The sequence below is a fragment of the Barbus barbus genome, assembly GCF_936440315.1.
Source record: "Barbus barbus genome assembly, chromosome: 40".
In the NCBI taxonomy this organism is placed as follows: Eukaryota; Metazoa; Chordata; class Actinopteri; order Cypriniformes; family Cyprinidae; genus Barbus; species Barbus barbus.
The window spans coordinates 7,565,910-7,585,705 of record NC_136718.1 but is presented as its reverse complement, the minus strand read 5'-3'; the positions used below and the strand labels follow the sequence as shown (position 1 = coordinate 7,585,705).

General features: G+C 39.9%; 1 protein-coding gene across 1 annotated transcript; it reads left to right on the top strand.

Annotated features, from left to right (window-relative positions):
* Positions 1 to 52: 52 nt before the first annotated feature.
* On the top strand, positions 53 to 18,993 carry LOC306859942 (putative ATP-dependent RNA helicase DDX23). The gene is made up of 19 exons (XM_079401365.1): positions 53 to 132; positions 1,252 to 1,433; positions 1,521 to 1,634; positions 2,293 to 2,383; positions 2,459 to 2,524; positions 2,605 to 2,743; positions 3,510 to 3,643; positions 4,840 to 4,952; positions 5,186 to 5,329; positions 6,388 to 6,613; positions 6,780 to 6,925; positions 7,024 to 7,201; positions 10,277 to 10,519; positions 10,642 to 10,793; positions 10,893 to 11,001; positions 11,090 to 11,264; positions 15,929 to 16,170; positions 16,701 to 17,250; positions 17,448 to 18,993. Exons 2-17 carry the CDS (start codon positions 1,252 to 1,254, stop codon positions 16,150 to 16,152), a joined length of 2,436 nt encoding a protein of 811 aa, XP_079257491.1. The 5' UTR covers positions 53 to 132; the 3' UTR covers positions 16,153 to 16,170; positions 16,701 to 17,250; positions 17,448 to 18,993.
* The last annotated feature ends 803 nt before the right edge of the window (positions 18,994 to 19,796 follow it).

Genomic DNA, 19,796 nt, shown 5'->3' with positions numbered 1-19,796 from the left:
AATGAAAGGGTTTTAGAATACATTTCCCATAATCCCCCACAGGAAGTCCGTTATATGTTGATGACGCGAAACATAGTGGCGGCTCAGTAAAACGCACAGGCTTCGCAAGCGACTAGACTTTGATCTTTTAAGGCAAGTAAATGCATCTAATTTCTACTGTTTTAAACACAGTACGGTTGAGCAAGTTCTCAATAACTTGATTTTACTCGTTAAAGTCATGTTCTGGTTTCTAAAGGGTTTGTTTATTGCAGAGAGTAGGTCATTGCTGTGCTCGCTGCTGCGTGAAGTGAACGATATTATTAAAACTCCAGCGCAAACTATGTAGCGCTAACTAATATAATTTTAGATGTGCAATAATATCCCGCGGCTCACTATCATTGCACATTGTAATTTTCTAGTTAGCCTGTTTAGCCGTGTTTTAATGGTTGCAATTTGACTAAAATCTGGCTAATTATTTTTCCTAAACAAAACAAAATGCTTTTCATTTTCAATAAGTCTATATAATAATCTGTTAAGTCCTGATAAATAAATGTTGCACAGTTTTGGGAAACAAAAAGGTTAAAAAAAAAAGGCTATCCACAGCCATATCACCCTGCAGCCCAAGACTGGTTGCCCACTGAAGCTAAGCAGGGTTGAGCCTGGTCAGTACCTGGATGGGAGACCTCCTGGGAAAACTAGGTTGCTGTTGGAAGAGGTGTTAGTGAGGCCAGCAGGGGGTGCTCACCCTGCGGTCTGTGTGGGTCCTAACACCTCAGTATAGTGACGGGGACACTATACTGTAAAAAGCACCGTCTTTCGGATGAGACGTTAAACCGAGGTCCTGAATCTCTGTGGTCGATAAAAATCCCATGGCACTTCTCGTAAAGAGTAGGGGTGTAACCCCGGTGTCCTGGCCAAATTCCCTCCACTGGCCCTTATCAATCATGGCCTCCTAGTAATCCCCATCCACTCGATTGGCTCTATCACACTCTCCTCTCCACCTGTAGCTGGTGTGTGGTGAGCGCACTGGCGCCGTTGTGCTGTGGCTGCCGTCGCATCATCCAAGTGGATGCTGCACACTGGTGGTGGTTGAGGAGAGACCCCCACATGATTGTAAAGCGCTTTGGGTGTACGGCAATTCACAACAAATGCGCTATATAAATGCATCATTCATTCATTCATTCATTAAAATGTAACGTTTTGATGCAAGCCAAATAATCTTACGCAGCCTTGGCGTGAACATCAACAAACCTTCTTTCTCCCTCTTCGCAGATGGCGGGCGACTCATCTGATAAGAAGGACCTGGACACCGCAGGGAAGGAGCGGGAGGCTCGGAAGCGCAGTCGTTCTCGCTCCAGGGATCGCGATCGGAAAGGATCTCCTGGCAGAGAACGCAAAAGGCACCGATCCCGTGAACGTAAGCGCTCCCGCAGCAGATCCAAATCTCCTGAGCGGTGTGTAGGGTTATATACTGTTCTTCTCATATCAGTGCTATAATATATTTGTACTCTAACGCTTGAACTCCTCTTCTCTGAATGTAGAGATCGTCGTCTAAAAGATAAAGAAAGAGACAGAGACAATAACAGAGACAGGAACCGCAAAGACAGGGACAGACGGGACAGGGACCGGGACCGGGACCGGTCCAAGAAATCAAGGTTTGAATCATACTTGCCTCAAAAATAATTTTAGGGCCAAACAGTATGTATAGGCTTTAGTTTGTGACTATATCTGACTTATTTGTATTGATCCTATCAACAATCTTTTTTGATAATGTTTTGTGATGCATTGAACGTTGTTTTAATGCAAAAAAAATTGTTTTAATTTTACACTTAAGGGAATATAATATTATGACATTTATACTGTAACACAACCTCTAACACAAAATATGATGCTGAAAAATGTAAAAAATTATTATAGTAGAGCTGGTAAAAAATATTAGCATTAAATGCAAATCTGCACTATGCGAGAACAGGAGAAAAAAAAATCTTATTGTTGAGAGAGTTTTGTTTATATTGAATTGCTTGGCATTGTGTATACATAATGAGATATTTTAAAAATGTAAATAAAAACTAAAATATAAATATATTAAAGTCGGCATGAAATGGAAGTTGCAATAATTTTTCCCTCCGACTTGTGGCGTATATCGGAGTGATTCTAAAATTAGAAAAAATGGGCACATGAATTTTAGAAAAATGAATGGTGCAGTTAAATTTATAATAAGCACTGCAATATTCCATTAAAATAAGTATTATCAATGTTGATTTCATGATGACTTTAATTCTCAGTTATAAATCGTTTGCTTTTTCCTCCCAGGAGCACTTCTCCTAAATCCAAGGATTTGAAAATAAAGAGGGAGAAGGATCTGAAAAAAGAGGAAGAGGAGGAAGATGAGAAGAAAGAGAAGGTGCTCTATTAGAAGTCATTTCAAGTTTGAATGGTGTACTTTTTTTTTTTTTACACTGTTTCTGCACTGTTCCAGGTGCAGCCTCTTTCTCTTGAAGAGCTGCTTGCTAAGAAGAAAGCAGCCGAAGAGGCAGAATCTAAGGTGAAGTGATTTTTTTTTTTCTATTTATGCAAATGCATTCCACTGCTGTTGTATTTCCTAAACATTTGTTCCTGCTGCAGCCCAAGTTCTTGTCTAAAGCAGAGCGAGAAGCTGAGGCCATTAAACGGAGGGAGCAGATGGCAGAGGAACGCCACAGACAACTGGACGAGGAGAGGAAGAAACGAAGAATATTTCAAGACATTGGCAGGAAGATGCTAGGTGAGAGGCAGGACAACAGTAGCATCTGTAGAAACTAGGGATGTCACGATACCAAAAATCTAGTAGTCAGTACTGATACCACTATAAGGACACGATACTCGATACCACAGGAAAAAATAGCAATACTACTTAAACATTCCCTCTTTTATTTAACATTACAAAAACACAATATTCGTGGCACTTTGCTTTCAAATAACACACACACACACAATTCACTGACAAACTGGCAGGCTGAAAATATTTTTTAAAACCAATAATATAAACAACAATTATTTAAACCAGTAATATTAGACGTGGATGGATACACAACAAATGAACAAGCGGTAAGCTGTCAGACAGTATGTGTGATCATGTACAGCGCTCGTGCATTCAGAGCTGCGCGCTCTCATTTAAATCTCACACAATCATATTCATATATCGTCGCCGTCTTCCACGTGTAGTTTTCTGTTTGCTTGTAAGAGTTTTTTCTTCTTTACCCTTTGAGGACTGACTGAACGCTTCCAGGCGGATGCTCTGCCGCCCCTCTTCAGTTCTGGAAGAATTGCAGCCTCGCTAGTCTGTACCATCGGTACTTGTGCTACTGAAGAACAACCGTTACCGGCAGGATTTAAAAATGTAAATACCGACTTGGTACTGTAGTATCGGTTCTTGTGACATCCCTAATGGAAACATGATTATACTCTTAAAATTGGAGTTTTGTATCATTTAGTCTGTCTGCAATGTTCAGTTCTTCTCTTCTCATTATTTTACTTAATCCAACTTGCAGAGGATCCTCAGGAGAGAGAACGGCGGGAAAGAAGGGAGCGGATGGAAAGAGAGAACAATGGGAATGATGAAGATGATGGGCGTCAGAAGATTAGAGAAGAAAAAGACAAAGGAAAAGAGCTGCAGGCCATAAAGGTCAAGAGTCCTACATTGTCTTCACTTAAGGCGCTTTTCCACTGCATGGTACAACAACAAGACAGCTCAGCTCGGCTCGGTTTGTGTTTAGCAATTAGCCTAATCCCCGCCTATGAATTACAGCTACGCAAATTGCTTGTCCAGGAACGGAGTGGAATATTCTGGTCTACTTTCTCAGGTTTGGCTCCAGTATATTCCATAAATGCAAAAATAATGTGTGTCCGCCAAAGCGTTTTTAGCCACCTGAAAAATGCTCTTCTGAAAACGGGCAGCTGGTGGGGCTTGAGAACACTTTGGTGGCACAGCGTTTTTCCAACGTGAATACTAGATTATGCAGAATTTTAACTGTCACAATTTCATGAACAGATACAGAATCACATTGATTACCAGTTAGCAGAATGTGTCAAGCAGAAAAGTTAACCTGTTAACATACAGTGGAGCACCAGTGATCCTTATATTTATGCATGTATGTGTGTGTGTATGTATATGTTTTTTATATATATTATATTATTTTATATATATATATATTGGGGCTGTCAAGCGATTAATCGCGATTAATCTCATTCAAAATAAATGTTTTTGTTTACATGTGTGTACTGTATATTTATTATGTATATATAAATACACACACATGCATGTATGTTACGTTTATATTAAATATATTTATAAATAAATTATGAATATACATATATGCATGTAAATATTTTCAAGATATTTACATGCACGTGTGTGTATTTATATATGCATAATAAATATGCACAGTATGCACACATTACGCAAACAAAAACATTTATTTTGGATGCGATTAATCGTTTGACAGCACTAAAATTTTCAAGTAGAAAGACTGAAATAGTATTTTCTTGTAAAATGTAGCCCAGTAATCTATATTTAAATTCATTTTTACATTGTACGTAAACAGGTACTGAATCACATTGTTTGGCTATAAGCAGAATGTGTCAGGTACAAAAAGCATTTAGACCTGAAGAAGTTTAAGTAAACTGTTATTAAATATCCCTTTTGGAATAAGCACAGCAAATTGTGATGAAATAAATTGATGAAATAAATTTGTAAAGGTAGTGTCTGCCATCAGAATAATTGTCTTTCCATTTATTTTTTCCTGTTGTGAATTGAAGTGCATTGGGGTGTTGTGTCTTTTTGAGGAATGGTGAACCAATTCTTGTTTATTTTCTCTTCAGGAGCGTTATCTTGGTGGTATGAAGAAACGGCGACGCACACGCCATTTGAATGACAGGAAGTTTGTCTTTGAGTGGGATGCGTCTGAAGACACATCAACCGACTACAATCCAATGTGAGTATCTCATGAGATGCCAGAAATAACTGCACTGCTTTGCTATCTGCACATAAAAGTCCAGATTATTTAGTATATTTTACTGCATTGCATTTGATCTTGACTGCCTTAGGTCACTCTTTTTAGGTCTGCAAATGTACATACATTGTACATACATACATAGTATTGATACAGGAGCTAAAGCGTTATTTGACAGTACAAGAACACAGGTTTGACTCGGTTTATGTATTTAGATATAAAGAAAAGCATCAGGTTCAGCTGTATGGCCGAGGCTTCATCGCCGGCATCGATCTCAAGCAGCAGAAGAGAGATCAGTCCCGATTCTATGGAGACCTGATGGAGAAGAGACGGACCCTTGAAGAGAAGGAGCAAGAGGAGTAAGTCTCACACGTTACATTTCATATTGATGGATTGTACACTACCATTCAAACGTTTGGGGTCAGTAAGTATTTTTTTATTGAAAAATTTTGTTTAGCAAGGATGCATTAATTTGGTAAAAAATGATGGTTTCTGTTTCAAATAAATGCTGTTCTTATGCACACACACACAGAAAGAGGTTGGAGATCGCAGATTGTGCTACGCAGACACAGAAACTTGTTAGCACTGCCCCGTGACTTTTATTAATAAAAAAGCCTAGATACTAGATCACTACATGATATTCTTCAGCATCGAGGAGTTTGAATCTTCATAGGTTGTAGAGAGATGCGCAGACACAGGTAACGCACACACAGCTGTCATCTTTTTCTCTCTCTCTCCTCTCTTTCTCCATTGATCGATAATTAATTTAAATAAATGCTATAATTCCTTCAAATAAATGTGATCTTACAGCACTTTCATCTCTGTGTCTGATTTGAAGCTGGCAGAATGCTAGCGCTAACGAGCCGTAACTGACGAAAATAACATTTTTATCCTTCCGATCAAATATTGCGCTGCAGACATCATCAGATTTTTAAAGCAACTGATTTCAACATTGATGATGATAATAAGGAATTTTTCTTGTGCACCAAATCAGTATATTAAAATGATTTCTGATGGATCATGTGACACAAAAGAGTATGATGCTGAAAATTCAGATTTCTATTGCAGAAATAAATAGCATTTTAAAATATAGCACAATAGAAAACGGTCTTTTAATTGCTAAGATTGTAATATTTCTCACTCTTACTGTTTTTACTGAAGGCTTGGTGAGCATAAGAGACTTCTTTAAAAAAAAAAAAAAAAAAAAGGAGAAAAAATTACTGCAATTTTTTTGTATGAATTTAAAAAAAAAAAAAAAATGTGGGTACTGGAAAGGAAAGTTGGTGTTTTTTGTTTTGTTTTTGTTTTGTTTTCCCAATGTTCAGTATTTACTAAAAATTCCCTAAAATCAAAAACAAATTGTGTATTATTAATTGTGTTTTAATGGATATGCTATACATTTTTCTGTATTTCACAGACTGAGGCTGAAAAAGGTCCGAAAGAAGGAGGCCAAGCAGCGCTGGGACGACCGGCATTGGTCTCAGAAGAAGATGGATGAGATGACAGACAGAGACTGGAGAATCTTCAGAGAGGACTACAGCATCACGACCAAAGGAGGAAAGATCCCCAACCCCATCCGCAACTGGAAGGAGTATTCACTGCCGCCACACATTCTGGAGGTCATCGAAAAGTGTGGCTATAAGGTCAGTTTGTATTTGTTTGGTGTGTTTCTCAGTTGACTTGATTAGACGGGTTTAGATTGTTCTGCAAGTGTTTGAAACGGCTTGTTGTGTTATGGCATCCATGTAAATGTTTTGAATATATTAAAAATGTTTATTCTATACATTTTTATTCTTTGTTGTTTGTCAGGATCCCACACCTATCCAGAGGCAGGCCATTCCTATTGGTTTACAGAACCGTGACATCATTGGTGTGGCTGAGACTGGTAGTGGTAAAACTGCCGCCTTCCTCATTCCTTTATTGGTCTGGATCACCACTCTACCTAAGATTGACAGGTGAGAGCTCATTTTTCTCTGTCACCTTTATATGCCAACACCTGTTGTGTGGAATCAGATCAAATGTGGGGAAACTCTGTATGTGTTTGTGACTGTAGGATCGAGGACTCAGATCAGGGACCGTATGCCGTCATTCTGGCCCCCACCCGTGAGCTGGCGCAGCAGATAGAGGAGGAGACGATTAAATTCGGCAAACCGCTGGGGATCCGGACAGTGGCTGTGATCGGTGGAATATCCAGAGAGGATCAAGGGTTCAAACTCAGGATGGGTTGTGAGGTGAGAGCTTAATCCCTTCCATAATATTTCTAAATTTGTTATTGATTATGCATAATGATCATTTTTTGATGTTGGTGGCAGGTTCATTATAGTTGACTAAAAGTAAAACCACAAAGAAAAAATGTTACTTGGAATAAAACAAAACACATTTCAGCTAGTTGCCAATGCAACATTTGTCATTTTCATTTAGTTTAACTTGATGTACTAAAATAACTAAAACTGCAATTAATTGTAAAAAGTAATTGATGATGATAATAATATATATATACATGCATACATACATACATACATACAGTGCCCTCCATAAGTATTGGAACAGTAAAGACAAAATTGCTCTGTTGGCTGAGGAGTCAAGACATTTGCAAATATGATTAAAAGATGAATATGAGACAAAACTACAGAATGTCACATTTTATTATTAGCCGTTTCAACACATACATGTTTTACAAATAAAAAGAACAGCACTTTTAGAGTTTCATCCCTCTATCTGATGTGAGCATAAGTATTGGGACAGTTGAACATAAGGCAGATATAAAAGATTAAAAGCTATTATTTAGTTAGCAGTGAGTCTGTGACCCATAGACATCACCAGACTCTTGCTCTCATCCTTTTAAATACTTTCCCCTGCCTTTAATGCAGCCAATTCCTATTGTTGCTTGTTTTGGGGAGTTTCTGCCTTTTACTCTTCTCTCCAGCTGGTGAAATTCATGTTCAATCGGATTTAAATCTGGAGATTGACTTGGGCAATCTAAGACTTTCCATTTCTTTGCCCTTATAAATTCCTTGACTGAACTGGCAGGGTGTTTTGGGTGATTGTCCTGATGCAATATGAAGCACTTCCCAATGAATCTGGTGGCATTTTCTTGAATATTGGTAGGCAAGACTCCAAATTCATTCTGCTACTGTCATCATACATTAAGTCATCAGTAAAGTTGAGAGGGCCTGTTCCAGAGACAGCCATGCATGCCCGTGCCATGACATCACCTCCACCATGCTTTACAGATGAGGCTGCATACTTGGGATCATTTGCAGTTCCCTTTTTTCTCCACATTTTTGCTTTCCCAACACTTAGATAAAGGTTCATCTTTGTCTCATCGGTCCATAAACACAGTTCCAAAACTCTTCTGGCTCACCTTTGTGCTTTTTTGCAAAATCCAATCTTGCCTTTCTATTTTTGGTGCTGGTCAGAGGTTTGCATCTTGCTGTGTAGCATCTGTAATTCTGTGTCAAAGTCTCCTGAGGACAGTAGATTGTCAGAGCATCACCCCAGCTTTCTGGAAGTTGTTGGTGATTTTACAGACACATCTTTTATGGTTAATTTTCACAGCTTTTATGATTTGTCTGTTATCTACTACTGTTGTTTTCTCAGTCGATCAGGTCGTTGTTGGTTGCTGGTGTCGCTGGTGGTTTCCAAACTCTTGATTTCTCCATGCCCTTTGTTTTTGCTAGAGCTTTAATTGACTTCCTCTTTTCTTTTAGCATCCAAATTGCTTGCTTTTCTCTCAAAGTCAGCTCCCTCATCTTCATCCTGGTTTGTGTGTTATCATCGAATGCAAGATTCAGAATACAGAAGTAATGGATATAACTGATACGATACATTCCCTGCTTTTACTATCTGAAGAATTAATGCAACAGGACACAGCTGATCACTTAGAAAGACCTGTGAGGCAACTGTTCTCATACTTATGCTCACATCAGATAGAGGAATGAAACTCTAAAAGTGCTCATCATCATAGCTGGTAAAACGTGTTAAATCACCCAATAATAAAATGTGACATTCTGTAGTTTTGTCTCATATTCGTCTTTTAATTATATTTGTAAATGTCTTGACTCCACAGCCAACAGAGCAATTTTGTCTTTACTGTTCCAATACTTTCGGAGGGCAGTGTACATATACATATATGTATATATGTATGTGTGTATATTCTAATTCTATTTTATCTGTCGTCTTTTTATAAAAAAAAAAAAAAAACACAGACACACTTGACCCTCTATCAATTGCATATTTATTATGAGTTGGCCATTTGACCCACTGTGTCAGATCAAAAGAGTAAATCATATTTACAAACTCTCTGGAAACCACATCCTGCCCACAGCACAAGTATACATTAAAATCCCCAATAATTAAAAAACTGTCAATTGTGTAATCAGCCTACTCACAAAATCAGAAAATTCATTCACAAAATCCTTATTTGGCTTTGGAGGACGATACACAAGAGCCACCAGCACAGGATTTGTCAACATTATCTGAAACCTTTGTAGCTCAAAGCTATTATAAAGTTTGGTAGAGATCGTCCGACATCCGATTTCATCTTTCAGATCTTTTCATCTTCAGGCCCCCACCTCGACCAGTTAACCGAGGGGAATTATAATAGGAGTAATACAGTGGTAAAAGTTCAGCCATCGGCATGAGATCTCCTACCTTTAACCAAGTTTCCGACAAAAAAAGGAAGCTTATTGTTCATAAAATCGTTGAGCATGAAAGTTTTGTTTCCCACGGAGCGAACATTAAGTAAAGCCATTTGCATTGTGGCATTTTCTTTGGTCATTTGCCGCTCACAGTGAACGGAGCGAAGATTCCTCAACTCAATGCCTCTCGTACAGACGCGTGACCATCCCATTTGTCTCACAAAGGCCGGGCCATCAGGAACTATCGGGTGAATTCAGCCATGCATGCCAGTCGTGAAACGCCGACAGATTCAGTTAAAACCCCTCCTATCCGCAAGCGTAGAACCTGGGCGAAATACGGCACTGAATTCTCTGCCATCCATGGCCCGTTTCAGTTTTACAATAACACCGCCGCGTTTTCCTCGCTTTCTACAACGGCGTCTTCGATGAGCACCAGTGCACAGGAATGTTCTCCAACAGGTACGGAGAGATAAAACCAGATCCCTTAAAATCATTTTTAAAAGCAGCATCCACAGTCGCCTGAATCGTTAGCAGTTGAGTCCGATCATAAATAAATAATGAAGATGCATATTGAGTAATACAGGTTATCGGTAAGGTAGACGGCATGCCATGACCATTGGCGCCATCTTTTCCAAAAGATCTGATGTGTTTGCTCCTCATTCTCAGATTGTCATAGCGACACCTGGTCGTTTGATCGACGTGTTGGAAAACCGATACCTCGTCCTGAGCAGATGCACATATGTGGTACTGGATGAAGCCGACAGAATGATTGACATGGGCTTTGAACCCGACGTCCAGAAGATTCTGGAGTACATTCCTGTGACCAATCAGAAGCCAGACACTGATGATGCGGAGGACCCCGAAAAAATGATGCAGAACTTTGAGTCAGGCAAACACAAATACAGACAGGTAACAGATATCATGAGTTACCATGGTTTAATAGGAAATAACTGACCGTGAACAATGAATTATGAAGTTTCTTTTTTCCTCCAATTACCTTTAATTGCACGTCCTCTCTCATGTTTTTTCAGACGGTCATGTTTACTGCCACCATGCCTCCTGCAGTGGAGCGTTTGGCCAGAAGTTACCTCCGTCGGCCTGCAGTGGTGTACATCGGCTCTGCAGGCAAACCTCATGAGAGGGTGGAGCAGAAGGTCATCCTCATGTCCGAGGGTGAAAAGAGGTCAGAGTGCACATTAACTATAACCAGTCATATTCAAGTAGAAGTTGTTGTCAGAAATGTACTTGCCTTTTCTCACAAATGTTCTTGTGTGGTAAACAGGAAGAAGCTGATGGATGTTTTGGCAAGTGGCTTCGAGCCGCCCATCATCATCTTTGTTAACCAGAAGAAGGGTTGTGACGTGCTGGCTAAGTCTTTGGAGAAGATTGGAGTGAGTACACAGTGTTTATTAATGTCTGTGATGCTTTCTAGAAATAACTGTCAGAAACTCTCAATCTTTCTTTTCTTCTGTCCTGCAGTACAATGCTTGTACGCTCCATGGCGGTAAAGGTCAGGAACAGAGAGAGTTTGCTCTGTCCAACCTAAAGGCGGGAGCTAAGGACATCCTGGTGGCCACAGATGTGGCAGGCAGAGGTATCGACATCCATGACGTCTCCATGGTTCTCAACTATGACATGGCCAAGAACATTGAGGGTGAGTCCAACATCGTCTTTAGCCCTATTCAGACGGTAATTGTTTCTCAAGTGGACGTCTGTAATTTAAATTTACATGGCACCTCAGTGATAAAACTCATGGCAGGGTTCCTACAGGGTTTGGAAAAGTATGGAATTTGATTGAAGTATTCTCCAGGTCTCAAAAAGTATGGAAAAATTGTGTTTCCAGACTTTTGCCCCCATTTAGTTTTTTAATAATAGAAAATTAAGAATTTAATGAAAGTAAATTTATCGTACAAGTGAGGTTTCATGGCAACTGTTTAGTAATTCTTTAGTGATCTTCAAATGAACTCATTGTGCACTTTTTTTTCATTATGCAAAATGCAGGTTATATGCATTTTGGGTTTAGCACCATATTACAGTGACTCAAGGATATTTGCAAAAAAAAACAAAAAAAACACTTGGCATATACATCACAATGCACACAGAGCCACCTGTTGTGCCATAAGCCCATTTCGCGGTGTGGTTTCTCGGCTGCCACAGACTATGCGTTAAAGAGACCTAAGGCCTTGAAATACGGCATATTGCCCCAATGAAAGCCAAATCTTAAACACTTTTTATTACAGTACCAGTTAGGGCTGGGCGATATGGGCAAAAATTCATATCTCTGTATTTTTTAGCCGATTTGCTATATACGGTATATATCTCGGTATTTTTGCATTTATCTGTTTTTATTTTTATCTGTATTTACTATATATATATTTTACATAACGCCCAATGTTGTCCAATGAAACAATATATATTAAAGGCTATGAAAAAAACTAATAAAGTGAATGTAACGATGTAAGCCCCTATATATTATGTGCAAAAAGTGTCAAAATCACATTTCATTCTGACATTGTAACATTACAATCTAAAAACAAAAATAATACTTTTAAAGCAGAAGTTAAATTCACTTAACAATGAAAACAAATCAGAACAAAAGCACAGATTTGTATTAGGCTATTTTGATTACCCTCTTACAGTCACTTTACAGTTAGTGCTATCATAAAAAAAAATACACTTGTAGGTTTAAAATTCTACGTCACATTGTCCAACTACAAATATTTCAGCGAAATATATATTTTAGTCAAAATTATTGTGCTCTGTCTGTTCGGCACGCATGCACTCGGCGGCGCTCGTTCACTGAAGTCTGTGAAGTTTAGCAGAGATCAGAGAAGAAATATTTCCATAACTTTCTAACATTTACAGATGGAGAATATACCTGTAAAATGTAAGTTATGAATTAAGGAAAACAGCTCACATTAAACAGCTCAAGTAGAGTCTCTGTCAGCCTCAAATGCAGCCTTTCTGTCAGAGCCGCTTTAAACTATACCAAACTAAACTATACTATATCTTTTTTTAGTTTTTTTTTTAAAGCCCTTAATATAAAGCTTGTCACATGTTTAGAACAAATTGGATAATGCACTTTCTCCGCAGTGGTTGAGTCTGTGTCCTCCGCTATATTTTTCATATGCGCTCGCATCAAACTACTGTAATCGTACAAACTCGATTTACCGCCCAGCCGCAGTACCATTCTTTTTTATGGACCCTTGAACTTGGCTAATTTGATGCCATCAGCCCATTTCTTGTCATAGTTTCTCCACCACCACAGAGGATGTGTTAAATTGGGCATTAGGCCTTGATAATAGGGGTAATACTGTAAAGAAAAGCAAAATTTTGAGCAGGTAGATCTCTGGTAATTCATGTGCATCCATGCTATCGTTTTATTCATAGTAAGATGCAGTGATGCACAAAGGAAATGGGTTATATAAAACTAGAAATTGTAATGTGTTAGCATGCTAAACATTCCCATGCACATGTGAATTGTTTCTTGAGGGCACAAAAAAGTTTCATGTGTTCATGTAAAAGTCTGTATTTTTTATTTTTTTTATTTTATGAAAATCTATGAAAAAACCCTGAGAAAATAAAAATATTTACAGATGACTGTACTATATACAAAATATAATGCTGTGTGAAACAGTTAAATATGGTCTGAAAATCTACCAATAGGTTTGGAAATTTGAGTCTGGAAAAGTATGGAATTTTGAAATGGAAAATATGTTGCAACCCTGTCATGGATTCGGATATAGATTTATTCACAGTGGAATACTGAGTTCTGTGATCCTAGCATCCGACGAACACGTGGCTAGTCACATGATTGTCTGCTGTAAATAAAATCAATTTTATTTACAATTTTTTTTTCTTATTATTGTGTAAAATGTATTACAGATTACATGTTAAATGTAATCTTATTATTCCAAGCATATTTTAGAATGTATTGTGACGAGTCGGCTGCCTCCCCCCTGTCCATCATCACCACCCCGTCCCGTATTCGCCGCCCTTCACCAGGCTCCCGACGGGAGTGGGTGTGTGAGAGAGGAGGGGCGCTGAACACGCAGGGCTGGCGGCGTGTGATGAGGCGCACCTGACGTGAATGGAGCCTCATCACCGCCGCCGTTTAAACGCCGAGCGCGCCTCTCCTCGAGAGACCGGTCTCTTCCCCGTGCATGCACGCTGGTGTCCTCGTGGGTCCAGGAAAGGGAGCGTAGAGGGAACTACCTGCCGCCGTCAGAGACGCGAGCGGCCGGACCCGCAGTCCGGCCGACACTGCACCCGCGATACGGCCGTCGGGCAAGGACGCCGGGCCGTGGAATCCCGTCGAGCACCCGGGGATGAAGGAGTTGGACGAAGCCGCCACAGAAGCCGCCGTCACCCGCGCCCCGGGACCTCCAGACGGGAGCGCGTGCGGCCGCCGGACTCCGCCCCTTACCTGGACCCTTCCCTCCTGAACACTGCCCTCCTTCACGAGCCCCGCAGCACAACGAGGACACCAGATCCCTGTTTATTTTGGACACTTTTCCCCCTTTGGACACTTTATTTTAAATATTGTTTAATAAAAACCTCTCCGAGGCTTGACGCCACGCCCACTGTGTCTGTCGTTGGCTCCTCCCGCCACAGTGGTGGAGAATGCGGGCAGGCGGAGCCTAGACAGCACAGTTGGGCAACATCTGATGACGTCATCCCCTCTCGCTCGCAAGAAGCCGTAGAGCCCGTACGGGGACGGAGGAAGGACGGGGACAGCCTCCCAGCCACCAATGGGGTAAGTGACATTCTGTCTATTTGTCATCATTACCCCGTGGTTGGTTGAGGCTGTCAACTAAAACCCGCTTTCTCTGTCCCGGCTCCGGCGCGGTGCGAGAGGGAGCGTTGCCCGGAGAGGAATCCCTGCCCCGCCCACTCCGACCGTTGGAGCCTGGTTGAGGAAGGTAGCACTCCTGCGTGGGCGGCGACCCTCGGACGGGGATGTCGCTTGGGGGGGGGAATGTGACGAGTCGGCTGCCTCCCCCCTGTCCATCATCACCACCCCGTCCCGTATTCGCCGCCCTTCACCAGGCTCCCGACGGGAGTGGGTGTGTGAGAGAGGAGGGGCGCTGAAACAGCCAGGGCTGGCGGCGTGTGATGAGGCGCACCTGACGTGAATGGAGCCTCATCACCGCCGCCGTTTAAACGCCGAGCGCGCCTCTCCTCGAGAGACCGGTCTCTTCCCCGTGCATGCACGCTGGTGTCCTCGTGGGTCCAGGAAAGGGAGCGTAGAGGGAACTACCTGCCGCCGCCAGAGACGCGAGCGGCCGGACCCGCAGTCCGGCCGACACTGCACCCGCGATACGGCCGTCGGGCAAGGACGCCGGGCCGTGGAATCCCGTCGAGCACCCGGGGATGAAGGAGTTGGACGAAGCCGCCACAGAAGCCGCCGTCACCCGCGCCCCGGGACCTCCAGACGGGAGCGCGTGCGGCCGCCGGACTCCGCCCCTTACCTGGACCCTTCCCTCCTGAACACTGCCCTCCTTCACGAGCCCCGCAGCACAACGAGGACACCAGATCCCTGTTTATTTTGGACACTTTTCCCCCTTTGGACACTTTATTTTAAATATTGTTTAATAAAAACCTCTCCGAGGCTTGACGCCACGCCCACTGTGTCTGTCGTTGGCTCCTCCCGCCACAGTATATTTATTTTAATCTCCTGTTTATAAATAGGAAAATAGATGCGCTATACTTGTATTCAATTATACGCAATACAGTTATGTATATAGTACACATTTTAATACTGTATTGCAAATCTGCTGCTGCCATTATTAACACCCATTTTGAATGTTTGTGATTTTCTTCTTTCTGCTCTCACTCGCTGTGGTTGAGCAGTTATAAAATATTGTTCTTGTAAATACTTTCCAGCATTTTAGAAATAAATATGCATGCAAATTACTAAGTGCTACAGTTAGCGTACGGTGTTCAGCAGTGGTCAAATGGGATTTAAACATTGAATTCTTCTCAAACTCAGAGATGCGGATTCAGACCGCAATTAAATTAAAATACCAAACAACCCCGGTGTTTGTCAAAAAACGGAAGGTAATTCAGCCAGGGGTTTTTACACGGGTGGTGAAAGAAAAACAGACATTCTGTATTCAAACACCAATAAAATCACTGACTACCCCCTGTAAATGGTGAAAATGACTTTCGTCCCCACTAGAAACAATTACCGTCTAAATGGGGCTTTTGTCACTTTTTGTCCTTTGCCCTTTAGAACTGTCCAATGGTTATATCAGGAGACTTCCTGCTTCACGTTCCTATTTGGAGGATTAATATTTAACTGTTTTCTTTTCTCAGACTATATCCATCGTATTGGCCGAACGGGTCGTGCTGGAAAGAGTGGTATGGCGCTGACTTTCCTGACCAAAGAAGACTCTTCTGTTTTCTACGACCTGAAACAGGCCATCTTAGAAAGTCCTGTGTCCACCTGCCCGCCCGAGCTGGCCAATCACCCAGACGCCCAGCACAAGCCCGGCACCATCCTTACCAAGAAGAGGAGAGAGGAGACCATCTTTGCCTGAACCAAACCATTTACACACGTTGGTTGTTTTCTGTTGTACATCTTGTGAGAGTGCTGTGTCTTATCACCAGATTATTTGCAACCAAGTTTATAAGAGACCACCAGTAAACCAAGGGATCGGTTTCTGGCAGATAAACTAATGACAAGTGTAGAAATCTGTGAGAACGCTGTAGCAGAGAGAAGGCGTCCCTTGACATCCTAAGATGGACAGTTAGTCAAACATTACATTGTAGAACGGCACACATCTTTCCTTTTTTACACATTACATGTAATTGTGTTTAAAAATACCAATACATTAATGCATCTGTAGATACTCCATTTCAGTCAATGGATGAGGAAAACTGTTCACTCTGCGGACAAATAAAGTCCTTTAGACTGAATAATTTGTCATTTGAAATTTATTTTTATTATATTTATGAGTGCTCGATAGCAGATTGTGTAAAAACGATTATGTAAATTACACTGCCAAAATATAACAGACATTTTAAATGGGTTGCACAAGCCAACATGAAACTACAGTAAATTCTGTCTCTTTTGTGTATTTTACAGAAAACAAAATGGAGGGTATTGATTTTATCCATTGGGAACTGACAGGAAAGTTGACTTAAAGGTGCATTCGGTACTTTTGTGGTAATTATACAAATTTAGAAATCAACTTTTTGTGAAGATGATCTGAGTGCTGGACACTTGCATGAGATGAAGACTGTACTCACAATAGTTTTGAATAAGAAGTGTTTTACTATATATGATGCGGGTCACCTTCTCAGTGTATTTCACCATGTGATGTGAGTCGTGACCCGCCCGCGGGGTTTATTAAACGTCAGAGAGAATCCTCACGCTGATTGGCTGCTGCCTCTCTGAACATACAGTAGCTACTAGCATAGTGATGTGAGGAGCGAAAATTAGACACTTAAACGCTTAATATTGTGATTTACCAGCAGAAACAACTAGAGTCATTACCTGTACGACCGTAGAAACAAAATATAAAACAAAAAATGATGCCAGAAAGACCGACAGACAAAAAGCGCACGCAAACACATGGTGGAAAGAGTGGCTGATGGAGATTTGATGTTAAAGTTGCTTCTGGTTTGGCGCAGAGGTAAGTGAATTAATTATTGTATAATAGACAGCTCTAAAAACTCACTAGTATCATTGTGATTTACATAAAACTGAGATGATCACGCTGATCCACGTCTATAGATGGCAGCGCAGCTTCTAACAACTGTGAGGCAAATACTGTTTATTAAGACCAGTGTTGGGCTTGTTACTCAAAAAATCTCATTTATTTTTTGTTAGTTACTTCTTCCAAGATTCCAGCTGCCATTTAATCTGGTCTCTCATTCATCAAAAGCTTCTGGTCTGCAATTGAATTTAAAAAAAGGTAAGCTGATGGCACTTCATGATCATACAGAAACTCAATTGTTCAGTGTTCCTTTAAAAAAATTTGGTAAAATATTTAGGAATTGTTATTACTAGACAAAAGTCATTTGACTGATAATATGAAAAAAGCCTAAATATCTGAAATATGTTGGTTGAAAAAAAAGGGATGTCTCTGTATTTGGCAGAATTCTCATACAGAAATCAGAAGCACTTTCCAGGCTGATTTGCCCAGAATTTTCTTTTGAGTATATCTGGATAAAAGACATTCAATTCAGTATAAATTTATTTGGAAAAACAAGCACCATTATATAAGAAACTCCGATGTAGTGAAGCTGATCAGAGAGGGAGGGTTGAACGTAATTGATTTCGATGTTATGAATGGTACCCTAAAGTTGACGTGACTCCAAGCATTCCTTAGAAATAAACATTCTGTTTATGATTCTTTTGGGGTCATTGATTTTCTTTTAAGGTGTGATTTTGAGCCAACTTATTATTCACAGTCAGGTATTATTACATTGTAAATTATACAAACACAACTTGTCTCCACATAGTTGTTCGTTGTGGAATAATAAGTGTATCCTCATTAAGGGAAAATCTTTTCAGGACTGGATGGACAAAGGTGTCGGGTCCATTACACATTATGGATAGGGATGGAAATTGTTAAAATGATTTTTGTGAAAATGCAATAATATTTGTACTCAGGAATTATGTGTTTGTTGAAAGCTGTTCTTGCTGATTTGGTTCAGTTGATTAAAGGTGCGTTGTCTTATTCACCTGTGATGCCAAGGTTAGGTCATCTAATCATCTCTGGTATAGAACATTAGTAAGTACACAGATTTTCCCTTCTATAGTTAAGAGACCCCTTGTTTTTGATTTTCCTGAAGATAGTTCAAATTAGAACAAGATTTCTCTCTTTTCCACTTCAACCGAAGGTAAAAAGTTCAGTTTAAAATTATTAACGATATTTATCATTATAACGAGTGCACCTTTTGTGAAGCAGTCATCGGAACACTTGTTTTATGCAAATTCTCTAAAAAAAAATCCTGGGATGACCTCTATGCTTGGTTAAGTTAATACCTGACTTTGATTTCAAAACTGTAAAATATTTGTCCTTTTGTCAGAATTGTGATGTTGAATTTTTGGTTAATAATATTGTGATTTTGGCCAATTACGTCATTCATAAATGCAGATTCTTTACTTTAAGATTTAATGGTCCTCTTCAAATCCTTAAAACTCATGGCCTTGAAGTATCATGTAATCTTTTTTTTTAAAGATCAAGCCCCTTGTACTGTGTTTTATTTCTGTATTTATTTTTCTTTCTTAATTTTCTAATTGTTTATTTAATTTTTCTATGTATTTTTTGGGGGGTTATGCTGCTATTTGGACTACTGTTGTTTACTTGGCATTTTGTATGTTCTTTCAAGCATTAAAAAAAAGTTACTACTTCCAAAAGTAGTAATATTACTTTCTGGCAGCAGTAATTAGTTACACTACTATACATTAGGCTACTTTTCCTTCACGGCCCATAGAAGTTAATTTCATATCTTCCCCATAAAATTCTTTTAAAATATTACTAGCAATATATTTCTGCCTCATCATTTGACCAAAATCCACATTGGACCGCAGTCAGAAGTTATTACAAACACTCGATGGTAACTGATATTGACTTAAGTAAAAATGTTTTATTAATCTCACTGTCGTGTAGCTTGAAGCTAATTGTAGTTATAATTTCTCTGTTACCCATTATATTTCATGATGCATTTTATCAAAAGAAATCACAAGTTTGTAAGAAAATGTTTAGTTTTCTAAAAAGATTTTTAATTATAATAATATAATTTATTGGGATCAGAGGGATGTGGGTGGGCAAGGCATGAAATGCCAGAGTAAAGTACAGCCACAACTTACATGTCAGTGTTCAGATCATCTTTTCTCCTGACAAAATCAGTGTAATGTAATATTTCCAGCCACTGAATGTAAGCTTTTCCATACTCAAACTTTCCTGATGCACTGGTGACTTCATGGTGACATCTGTGCCAGTTGTGAAAATTATGAAAATAAATCAAGCATCAATATCAAGCTGTTTTATTACTGGTAACTGTAAAATTATTACTAAAATCTTAGTAATTACACTACTAGTTAATGCAAAAAGTAGTATTACTGTAACTGCCCAACACTGAATAAGAATATCGTTGATGGCTTTTGCAAGATAAAACAGCAGTGATGCATAACTCTTTGGCATATTTTTAAAAGATAAAGCAAGCAAAA

Excerpts from the sequence above, each read along its gene's own strand:
- LOC306859942 (XM_079401365.1), top strand. The coding sequence starts at position 1,252 with ATGGCGGGCGACTCATCTGATAAGAAGGACCTGGACACCGCAGGGAAG. Across the intron at positions 3,644-4,839 it reads AAGAGCTGCAGGCCATAAAG|GAGCGTTATCTTGGTGGTAT; the intron begins GTCAAGAGTCCT and ends TTTTCTCTTCAG. Across the intron at positions 6,926-7,023 it reads ACTCTACCTAAGATTGACAG|GATCGAGGACTCAGATCAGG; the intron begins GTGAGAGCTCAT and ends TTGTGACTGTAG.